This window comes from Lissotriton helveticus, chromosome 3_1 (assembly GCF_964261635.1).
Source record: "Lissotriton helveticus chromosome 3_1, aLisHel1.1, whole genome shotgun sequence".
Classification (NCBI taxonomy): domain Eukaryota; kingdom Metazoa; phylum Chordata; class Amphibia; order Caudata; family Salamandridae; genus Lissotriton; species Lissotriton helveticus.
Window position 1 is genome coordinate 2,096,293,116 of NC_136061.1, and position 12,100 is coordinate 2,096,305,215.

General features: G+C 49.5%; 1 protein-coding gene across 2 annotated transcripts in view; it reads left to right on the forward strand.

Moving 5' to 3' along the window:
• LOC144825273 (protein regulator of cytokinesis 1-like) overlaps nucleotides 1-12,100 on the forward strand; it is a 338,110-nt gene that overhangs the window by 257,950 nt on the left and 68,060 nt on the right. For both annotated transcript variants that reach the window (XM_078684111.1, XM_078684110.1), the window contains exon 8: nucleotides 651-787. In XM_078684111.1, the coding sequence (XP_078540237.1) occupies nucleotides 651-766 (116 nt within the window). In that variant the 3' untranslated portion in view covers nucleotides 767-787. The remainder of the gene's footprint in view (nucleotides 1-650; nucleotides 788-12,100) is intronic.

Here is a 12,100-nt window from a genome sequence, read left to right on the forward strand (position 1 = left end):
GTGTAACATTCTGGTGCTCATGGAAAGCGCTCCAAGGCCTTCAAACTGAGTTTGTGCTATGTAAAAGTGAAAACAATTTGGCAAAAAATAAGATGGGTGCTAAATATTGTACATTATGAGTATTGGCTCAGGTTCCTTTTGGGATCATCACAAGCAATTCCTTAAAAAAAAATCTTCTAATTTCCAATTTGACAGGCTATATCAGATCACCATTTTTCTAAAAAATCGATCTGTGGAGAGGTTCCCCTCATCTCAGAAATGAAGGGGAAATGTATTCCCGCTTGTTTGAAAAACAAAATGGAAGTAAGAAATTCCAAGTTTTCCAGGTTTGAAAAGAGCAAGAAGTTTGTTTTAAAAAACCTCCACGTAGCAACTGTTAGTCTAGTATGCCTTTGTTCCTCTTCTTCGAGATATTCCTCTGACCTATCTGGTCTATACTTTTTCGGAGGTTATTCCATCAATTCTGATTCTGTGAGAAATATTCTGGTATGCTATCCTGCATTCAGGACTACCCATAAATTGTGACAGCCGGGTACTATGGTATAAGAAAGCAACGTATCTAAGTTGTGTTGCTTGTATTTCCTGAAGCAGCAACAGTTTAGAAATCGAAGATCTTATATTAAAGCTATGAATCATTCATTTATTTACAGCAACTGTTACAGAGGACCTACTCACTCTTCATGAGGATGAGCTCATGATGATCAAGCACCATTATGAAGTTCACAAAGAGTTGTTTGAAGGTGTGCAACACAGGCAAGACAACTAGCAGCGTTATTTGGAATTAGAGGTAATTATGAGAGTGAAAAGACTACCCGGACTACAAATGTTCACGAAGGGTCATTTGGAAAATTTCCCTTTATATAAATTTTCTTTCAATTTCAGTCAGGATTTTGCCACATGGTTGAAAGTTGTAGGTATCCTCCTATCTTTTGCTGTTCGGTATTTATCTCCCTTGTGGGTTGTCCTTTAAATGCACTTGAAATATGGTTCTTAAATATTTTTTTTCCCATAGAAATAACTGATAAATGTTCACAGTATTAATCATTGTAGTTTTGAGACATGGAAAACTTTTTGTTCCGTATGTTATAGATGTCATGGTATTGATATTTCTGTGGCTTAATGTGTTGACCAACTGATAGTTTACTGTGATTTTCTTGCTATGTCTGGGGTAATATCACAAAGCAAACTGACTCTTGGGCATGAAAGAGTATTTCAATTTTAGGAGAAGTAGTTTTAGGATGCCATCCAAGATCAATCTTGGTGAGCTTATTTTGACTAAATATTGTAGAGCTTCACAGTGCACGAGCAAATATTGTTTTGACTTATTGTACTGTATTCAGAGTTCACAAGGATGGAAATGAATTGTATTACTCTGACCTATATCATGCTGAGCAAACCTATTGAATGTTTGTACATAACATTTCTCCATTACACAAGTGCACTTTGACTCTGTTTGCGTGATACATTTAGCCAGAAGAGAAAAATGACCAAGCATATATCCAAAAACATTTCAATTGACTCTTGCAATGAATATTTCTCCTTTAAGGGATCTCTTCCGATAATCATAACTGAATTGTCCTGGCAATGCTCGGAATCCCTTACTCTATATAGTTCTTACTAGGAAAATCAATTTTCCTTAAAGAAAATGGAAATTTGGGATCCTGTTGAAATTTGTATTGATTAATGAAACTTGAGCTAATTTTATTTTTGGGAAAAGTTACTTAATAATAGAGAAAAGCTTCCACAAATGTTAAGAAAAAAAGAGAATATATATATATATATATATATATATATATATATATATATATATATATATATATATTGAGCACAATGTAACTTGATAGGCAGTCAATAGAGGCTGGCAAAAGCACTGCCAATGCTCCTTTAAAGAGAGCGTATTCAACCAGTGTGCCTTCATGCCAGGTCAGTGACATTGTTCCAGTTTTTTTTTATTCTGGCTCCTGGAGCACTTTTCTAGACCTTTCTTTTCCTGAATTGATTTCCCAAAAGCTTCGCTTTTGGATACTTGTTTCATGCCTTTGGGCTTCAGCATGTTTTTTTGTAGTTTTTATTTTTTGGGGGGGAGAGTTCAGTTTCAAAGAGAAATTATATATTTCTATGTGAAGGGGCCTTCCTCTAGTAGGAAGAACGTGCAGACTGGTCTGTGAATCATCTACAGTCTCACCCCGATCCTTCACCTAGAAAAGTGCCCCCACCATATCAACTTTTTTCAAGGCTGTCCTTCCTGCACGGAGAGAAGATTTGTCTCCATGGAATACAAGAGGGCTGGTGAAGGCTATAAGAGTAGACTTTGGGGAGGTTTGAGGGGCATGTAGAGGGAGCTCACACTACTTTTTTTGCATGTAGTCTTTGTTTTAGCACAACATACAATTCAAGTTCATCACAGTTGTTTTTGCCAAGTACATTTTTCTTGAGAAACTTCTAACATTTCACCCAGTAGGAAAGTGCCCCTTTTTGCATGTTTGCCGCCACATTTTGCCAAACTGTTGATGTACTTTGAGTGTGCCCTGTGAGCTACTCCAGCCATTTGCTGCAGCCAGCAACTGGCCCCCACCGGTTCTGACCCCCACTTTGGGCGGGAGAAGCGGCGGAAAAAAACAAGTTAGAGGTGAATCCACCTTTGCCAACTCAACCCTTCAGGTGGGGTAGGCGAGGTGAGGCACAATTCAGTCCCCGCCACCTTGCAGATGGGGGGGGGGAACCAACCAATCAGTGAGGCTTATGCCCCCCTCCCACTGGAGATTGGCATAGGGGGTATACCCACCCCAAGGAAGGGAACAATTTGTCTAGACCTGTAGCACCCCTAAATGTAGTATTTAGGGGCAACCCTGAACCTTGCCTCCGCAGAGGAGAAGAAACCAGGAGGACGACAGAAGGGCCATGCTCAAGAAGAAGACACCAACTGACTTGGCCCCAGTCCTACCGACCTGTCCTGACCGCGACTGACTACAGCGAAATCCCGGTGTGTCTTGTAGCCAGCTGCCCTCAAGGACCAGGAGGACCTGCCCTGCCTTCCCAAAGCAGACTTTGTTTCCCATGAGCACCGGATTTGCTCACCAATGGACCCTGGCTCCGGCTAAATCCACGAGTCTGTACCCGAGGCCCACAGCCCGAGGTAGTGGCCCAACACCACAATGAGATCTCCCCTGCGATTCTGACCTGGGATCTGGTGATCACTGACCTGCCTCAAGTCTCCAACCGATGCCTGCAGCCCGTTTCTGAAGGCTAAAACCCCCACCCCCGACTGCATCCTGAGCCGGTAAGAAAAACCAGACGCCAAAAGACACCCCTGCACCCGATGTACCACGACCTTCGGTGGCCCAACCGACGGTGTCCCTGCATCCCAACTTACCTCTCCAATCAGTGGTCGCCTCCAGAAGTAGTTATTTCTTGAGCCTGCAGTGTTTGTTGCACCCGGAGAATCCCCATTGAAATAAGTTGGGCACCCAAAGCCAAAACCGCATCCTCCACCCGGCTGCCACTGTGCCTCTGTGGGTGCACCTTGAGTGCTAAAATGGATCTCCCTCTGCCCTGAGCCTAACACCAGGAGCTTTGCTCCCACAACCTTGTGGCCTGCTCGTGAGCAGCCACGAACCGGAGGCCCTCTATCCCCCTTTTGATAACATTGGGCCTCAGCACTTTGCACCGGCTGCCCTGGTGCGCTGAGGGTGCTTTGAGAGTGCATCCTTGACCCTGGGGAACCCTGGTTCTGTAGTAGGGGATCTCTGTGTATGGTCATAATCTAGTGAATAGTCCCGCCCATGTGCGTGGAACCCGGAGCAATCAAAAATAATCTCTTAAACTGTCTTCTTTGCAGTCCTGCATAGACACTTAAGAGAAAATTAAGACAAATAATGTAGCCTAACATATACAAGACTACCAAGGCCACCACTTCATCTAAACCATGAAAAGGATAGCCTACCATGTCTGATTTTACACTATTTACCAAGTTTTTCTCACAGGGAAAACTCCCCTTCAACAAAATCCTTGAAATGATAGAGAGGCAGGGTTGGACAGACAAGCCCCCATAGGCTGGCATTATGTGTCTTGAAAAGGGATACCGTGCCTTTAAGGAACTGTCCAGAGACCCTCGGTATCCCAGGATGCACAGCCAAAGTCCTTTTACTTTCAGTTCTTTTTTCCGGCTCCTGCTAGCAGGACCCTGGAGCATTGAGCTCTCCCTTTTTGGGTTTTTTTCTTCAATGTTGGCACTTTTCAAGTATTTACATTGTTTCACTCGACGTCTGAGGTCTTCATCTTCGTTCTGCTGTGGTTTTAGGGAGTTTTGCACACACTTTCTATCGAATATGCCTGCTTTATTCGATAAGTGCCCTGAGTGTGCCAGGAAGAAGGCCAAATTGGACCCCCACAGAGTATGCATATTATGTCTCCCTTCCTCCCATGTCCCAGAAGCCTGTGAGATTTGCCAATCTTTCTCCAGAAGGACCCTGCGTGACAGGGAGAAGATTCGGCTCCAAGGACTAGAGCAGAGGAAATATCAGGAACAAGGTGGGTCTGGGCATGGAGGAACTTCGTCCTCTGCCCGTGCTTCGGCCACTGGGGGGCTCCCCAGGCAAGATAAGGCCAGGAAAAGGCACAGATCTCAGTCGACGTCGATAGCCTCCGCGTCGAGAGGGATGACCACCATCTGCTCCCTGTCGACCCAGGGCTCTGGGTTGACGAGACTTCGCCGTTGAGGGGACTGACATCGAGGGCTTCATCGGCGTCGAGACACTGTCGACGTCTGGATGAGTCCAGGAGACCCCGCCGCTCGCTGTCGAGGCGACACCGCCGTTCACCGTCGAGGGCGACTTGGCGTTCGAAGCCGAGGAGAAGAAAGTCGACGTCTAGGGATGTATCGGCGTCGCGGCGTTCGACGTCTAGGAAGGGGTCGACATCGTGGAAGGAGAAATCAACGACGAGGAGGCGATCAAGGGCCAGGACTGTGTCCTCTGCCTCAGTGGTCAGCCTGTCTTGTGTATCCACGAGCCCCCGGTCGCTGCGGCGCCCGCTCTTGTCTGAAAAGTGGGCGGCCTCGAGAACATCCTCGTCAAGGACTGCACAGAAGAAGAGGAGAGTGGTTAGGTCTTCGGACTCTGAATATTCTCAGACCTATTCGCCTTCTAGGCCCAGGACGCCTAGGCCTCCTCCATTACCTAAGGAGAATCCTCCTCCTACTCCTCCTCGTCCTCCAACTCCTCCTCCGCCTCCTCCTCCTCCTCATCTTCCTCCTCCTCCTCCACCGTGGCTTCCTCCATGGTCTCTATCTCTGCCGCGCTTCCCGTCACCGCCTATGGGGCCTCCACAGCCTAGGATTCCGGTTCTGCCTCTGCAGATTCCGCCTCCTGTATGGCAAGTGGATCGCCAGAGGTCTAGATCACGGTCCAGAATGAGGCACCGATCAAGGAGTGACAGTCTGTCTTCGACACTGTCCCGGCATCGTCACCGGAGGGACAGGTCAAGGTACCGTCATACGAACTCTTCCAGTGCCTGGGGATATTCTCCCACCTTATCGGATTCACCCCATACAAGAGTGTCACCGGTGGATGACATCGTATCGTTTCAGGAGGTGTTATTGAGAGGGGCAGCGAAGCTGGGGATTACTCTAACCATACCCACACCTTCTACATTGGTACTTTTCGAGACCTTACACAAGCTGCAGTTGTCTCGACCCTTGTTGCCCTTGGTGCCAGGGCTGTAGGAACCGGCTATGGAGCTCTTCTTGACTCTGGCATCAACGAAATCCGCTCCTTCTCGGCTGCAGAAAAAGCACAGGCCCCCTGACTCCGATCCAGCTTTCCTTCGATCAGACCCGGTGCCGGATTCAGTGATCGTCACTGCGGCCAGGAAGCAGCACACTAGTGTCTTCTACAGTGCCTCCGGATAAGGAGAGCCGTCAGATGGACTCAGCGGGACGAAAAGTCTGCGGTACGGCTGCTACTTCCATGAAAGCCGCTAGTACTGGGTCGGTATGACTGGTCTCTGTGGGATTCCCTGCAGCAGTTTCTGAATCGGCTTCCTAGGGACAAGAGTGAAGACTTCCAGGAAATCATCAATGAGGGCATGATGGTATCCAATCAGGTTGTCAGCTCGGCTGCAGATTCCGCTCTTGGCGGCTCATCGATACTGCCATGGGATTAATCTGAGACGCCATGCCTGGTTGCGCCTGACATCGCTGAAACCAGAGGTGCGACAGTCTCGCCAACTTGCCGTTCTCTGGGTCGACGCTCTTTGGTAAACATGCGGATGAGGAGATGGCCCGCATGAAGGCGGAGGCAGAAACCCTGACAGCTGTCGGGTTAGAGAAGCCAAAAGAGCAGAAGACCTTCCGTCCCTTCCAGAGACGTTTTGGTGCCCAGGGAAGAGGGCAAGGTCGTCAAGCTGTCCAGCAGCACCAACAGCAGCAGCAGTACCAGCGGCAGCCTTTCCAGAAGCGCCAGAGGGGCAGAGGCGGCCAACAGTCCTCCTCGACGCCCAAAGGCCCGGCCGGGTCTAGGCCCTGAGGGGTTACTTCCTCCTCGTCCGTTACCCGCTCCGGTGGGGGGAAGCATACAACATTACTTGGCAGAGTGGAGAAAAATTACTCCGGACAAGTGGGTGCTGAATATTGTTTGCATAAAATACAGTCTTCGTTTCGTCAGCCCGCCTCCAGCGATTCTACCAGTATGCTTGCAGTTCCAACTGCGCGAGCTTCAAGTGGAGGCCGATACCCTGTTAAGAAAAAGGGTGATAGAAGACGTCCCTCTGTCTCAAAGGGGAAAGGGTCTTTACTCAAGGTCCTTTCTGGTGCGCAAGAAGGACAAGAAGGAGTTCAGGCCCATTCTGGATTTGCAACAAGCAAACAAATGGATTCGCAGGGAAAAGTTTTGCATGCTGTCTTTGCACCAGATTTATCCTCAGCTGCAAAGGGGAGACTGGCTTTGCGCAATAGATCTGCAAGGTGCGCACTTCCATGTGCCCATTGCATGGAAACACCGGAAGTTCCTGCGATTTCTAGTCGGCATCAATCACTATCAGTACACCGTACTACCGTTTGGACTGAAGTCTGCACCCAGGACGTTTTCAAAATGCATGGCAGTGGTGGCAGCGCACCTGAGCAAGAACAAGGTGTTTGTCTATCCGTACCTGGACGACTGGTAGATCAAAGCCTCCACCCTCCAGGAAGCGCAACTGCACTTCAACAGTACGGCCGTTCTGTTGAACCAGCTGGGGTTGCACATAAACATGTCCAAGTCTGTTCCGACGCCAGTTCAGTGTCTATAGTACTTGGGAGCCTCCATCGATACTCTTTCAGCAAGCGTGTCTCCTTCGGAGGAGAGACGCTTATCGATAAAGGCTCAGGCTCTCATAGCTGTTCCATGTACAACAGTGAGGACGGTGTCTTCTCTACTGGGGTCAATGGTCTCTTGCATCTTCCTCACGCCACACGCACGCCTACACATGAGGCCGTTGCAGGAATATCTGGAGGATCAGGCGAATGCACTCAACAGGCTGGTGCAAGAAAACCACTAGTGCATTCTAAACGACGAAGTGCTTGGAGACATCTTCGACTGGTGGGGCACTCTGGACGTAGATCCGTTCGCCACCGCCGAAAACAGAAAATGCTGAGACTTCGCCTCCAGGTATTACCAACCGGGGACCCTGGGGAACGCGCTATGGATCAGCTGGTCGAACAGCTTTCTGTACGCTTTTCCACCCATTCCCCTGATTCCGGCGGTGTTCATCAAGCTGTCTCAATCCAGAGCACGGATGATCCTCATTGCTCCGGAGTGGCCCCGACAGTGGTGGTTCACGGACCTGCTTCACCGTTTCTCCTACCCCACATGCGGCTGCCGTGTCGGCCGGACCTTCTCACAAAGTTCGGGGGGCAGATGGTGCACCCCAACCTCTCATCGTTGAGTTTGGCGGCATGGCTCCTGAGATAGTGCAATATGGACACTTGAATCTCCCTGAAGATTGCATAACTATACTTTAAAAAAAAAAAACTTTATTCGTGAATGTATATTCGCCACAATAGCATACAGAATTCACATCAGATATGCAATACATCACGTTTTTAATTTTCTCCCATTCTACAGATAGGGGGGCGGAGCCCCGTCCCCTAGTTCGGATCCATCCATAGTGGCATACAGTAGGAAATGTCTCGGCTTTGATCAGGATGCTTCCGTAGACCCTCCCACTCGCTCCCCAACTATCCCACCCCCACCCTATTAACCCTGTTGGTCACTTTTTCTTTTTGTTTTTATTCGTTCTCCGCTCCCCAGCTCCATCCGTTCTTTGCCCGGATTATCTAACAGAAGTTCTTTCGACCCCCCCCCTCCCTCTCGCCTCAGTGTCCTTTACAAACTTCAGTGTACCCTCGGGGCCTCTAAGCACTCATGTGTCCTGGGACAGGGGCCGGTCTATACCCTCCAGCTCTAACAGCATGACCTCCCAGTCTAATGCCATCGGGATTTTCCACCTCCCGCCTTCTTCCTCTTTCCTAAGGGCCACAGATTCTATTCTACCCTATTTTGCCACATCCGTTCGCCATGTCTCCACCCTAGGCCCCCTCGGGGATTTCCACCGCATCGTGATGTTCCTGACCGCTAACAGGAGGGCTAAATCCAGAAATCTTAACTTGGTTTTTAGTGGTTTGGGCCGAGGCCGGGCTCCCGCCAGACAGTATAGTGCACTCTCCTTTACTTGTATCTGGGATATGTCTCGTAGCGTTTGGCACACCTCGTTCCAGTACCCTCTCAACCGTGAGAACGACCAGAGCATATGGAGGAAGTCCGCCTCGTCCGCCCTACATCGTGGGCACTGGTGGGGAAGCATTGGGGAACAGCTTGTGGATCCGCACCGGGGTGAGGTACGCCCTGTGTAGGATCATGGCCTGAAAATATTTAAATTTCACATTCCTGGAAACCCTCCTTGGGTGTTCTAGGGCCAATTTCCAAGTCGTGTCTGTCAATTCCTCCCCAGTGTCCCTCGACCAAGTCGCCCGCAACGTGTCAAGGGAAAGTGCAGCATGAGACCTAATCCCGGTGTACAGCCAGCGTACTAAGTGGCCGCCAGCCCCCATGTAGTGTACCAGATGCACCAGTTTGTGTTGCTGTGGATGAGTGCGTTGTGGAGCCCATGTCGTCCTGATGTAATGGGAGACAGTGGCGTGTAGCAAATAATGTCTGTCTGAAGTCCCCGTGACATGCACAAAGGTGTGGTGGTCTAACAATTGGTCGTCCCCAAAGAAACTGCCCACTCCTTCAATACCATTTATCGTCCATTCTCTAAGAGCGTATTTGGTGAGTTGTCCCTGCGGCGTCGGGATGCCCAGCAGTGGGATATTATCTGCGTAAGGCAGGGCCGTGGACGTGTAAGCTAGCGCCTTCTTCCAACAGAAAAGGGCAGTGCGGAGCAGTGGGTGGCATCCACGCGGAATCCTACTCTTGGGTAGTAGTAAAGCGTGTAATTCACCCTGGTCAAGCCGACCCTTTGTCCAACCTATTTCGTGGAGGTTTCTCCCGGCCAGCCAGTAAGACAACCACTGTAGTTGACTCGCATAAAAATAACCTTGGAAGTCAGGGGAGCCCAGACCCCCCCTGAGAGGTGCTGAGTTGTGTAATTTCCGTAGGCTGATCCGCCGTCTGCCCAATCCCCATATCAGGGTGATCAATAAGGATTTAAGAGACTCGAAAGTGCGGCGCGGAATACACAGGGGCAGGTTCAGAAAATAGTAAAGCAGGCGTGGTAACATGACCATCTTCGCTATTGCTATGCGGCCCATGACCAATAAGGGGAGTGCGGTCCAAAATCCGATGCTACCACGGAGACCAGTGATGGCCCTAGTAATATTACCATCCAGTTCGTCTTCCGATTTCCTGTATATGCGGATTCCTAGATATTTAAAGCTTGATTGGGCAACCGGGATCTCATAGGGGCCAAACGGCATGGAGGGCGGACCAGGTTCCTCACGGAAGTAGAAACCCACCGGGTTGATGGCCAGTCCCGATATCGTTTCAAATCGGCGGAAGGTGTCATACAGTAACGTGTGGTCAGCAGACAGGTCTCGGAGGTACAGTAGCATGTAATCCGCGTATACGGATAGAAGATGCGACGTCCCCGCCACTGGTATCCCCATCTCCTCCGCGTGTTGTCGAAGGGCAATAGCTAATGGTTCCAGCGCCAACACGAACAGCAATGGGGACAGGGGGCAGCCCTGCCTGGTACCCCGATGGACTGTGTATGCATTAGACACATAGCGTCCTGTTCTGTCCCTGGCCGTGGGATCAGTATACAGCAACCTAATCCACCTCAGCAGCGGGGCCGGAAACCCAAATCGGCTCAAGGCCTCAAACAGAAAGGGCCAGGAGAGCGAATCAAACGCTTGCTTAAGATCTAATGCAATGCATCCCGCTCGCTGTAGCTCAGGCGGTGACACGGTCATAATTGCGTGGAGGCGTCTCGTGTTGGAGGAAGTACTGCGCCCTAGGAGGAATCCACACTGGTCACAGTGTATAAGTGTGGTCAGGTGGGGCTGGATACGTAGGGAAATAGCTTTACTCAGAATTTTATATTCTGTGGCCAGCATTGATAAAGGCCTATAATTCGTCAATTCTAGAGTGTCTCTATCCGGCTTTGGAATAGAAATTACTATGGCCTGCATGGTGGAGTGCGGGAGGTGACCTCTCTCGAGGGCCTCCTTATAAATTTGTTCCAGTACCGGTACTAATATGTCGGCGTAAGTGGAATAGAACTCGACAGGTAGTCCGTCCATGCCCAGAGTTTTGTTTCTAATCAAGTGTTTGATCGCAGCGCGTATTTCGTGTGGGGTGATAGGGCCCTCCAGCGATTGCGGTACCTCTGCTGTCAGTTGAGGAAAGGGGAGGTCTCGCCTGAAGTCGGTCATATATATAGGGTCAACTGTCTCAGTTAGGGCATACAGCGCCCGTAAGTGGTCGTGAAACGCCCTGTTAATGTCAGATTGCGTGTCTACTAAGTCTCCCTCCCGGGTTCGGATTTGGGTTATAACTGGGGTGTCTGGTTTGTCGCGGATCAAGCGGGCTAAGAGCGCCCCAGATCGGTCCGCTTCCGTGTGTTGTCGGTGCAGGTAGGCTTTGTGGTCAATGATGCGCAGTGTCTCAGCGTGTACAATATTCTGTTCTTGTAGGGTCTGTTTTTTACCTGGGTCCTCCCCCGCTTCCCGTTCCAGTTTTGCTAGTCTGTCCTCCACGCCACACAACTTCCGATGGATCTCCTGCCTGGCACCCACCAGTTTCCCAAACGCCACCCCCTGTACAACCATTTTCATCGCATCCCAGGCCACCAAATTGGAGGAGGCAGTATCCCAGTTGACTTCCCAGTACTGTGTTAGGGCTTCTGAAAGAGCTGCTTTGAACGGGCCGTCCTCCAGGTGTTGGGGGTTGAGTCGCCATGTAGGAACTGGAGTCGGGACCCTGCCCCAGGAGATAGTACATTTGAGGGGTCTGTGGTCCGAGAAGGTCTTAGCTTCCTTAAGTATAGTCATGCATTAGCAAAGAGACCCTCCACTAGGACTTCCTATGCTTACAAGAGGAAGAGGTTCTGCATCTGTTGCACTTCCAAGCATTATGATCCGGCAACCTGCAAGGAAGATGTCATCCTTCCATACCTTTTGCATTTGGCTCAGTCTGGCCTTCACTTTCATTCTATTAAGGTTCACCTCGCAGCATTGACTGCATATAGGAAATACCCTTCACAGACATCCTTCTTCCAGATCCCTGTGATTAAAGATTTTTTGGAAGGATTGAAGAAAGTGTTTCCTCCTGTTCGGCGTCCTTCGCCATCATGGGAGCTGAATGTGTTGCTGTCCAGGTTGATGAAGGAGCCTTTTGAACCCATCCATAAGGCTTCTCTGCAGCACTTGTCATGGAAGGCGGCCTTCCTTGTGGCCATTACATCGGCCCGAAGGGTGAGTGAAATTCAGGTGTTGCGTTGCCAAGAACCTTATACTGTATTTCATGCTGCTAAGGTTGTGATGCGTACTCACCCTAAGTTTATTCCTAAGGTGATTTCTGATTTCCATGTCAATCAGACCATAACTTTGCCTATGTTTTTCCAA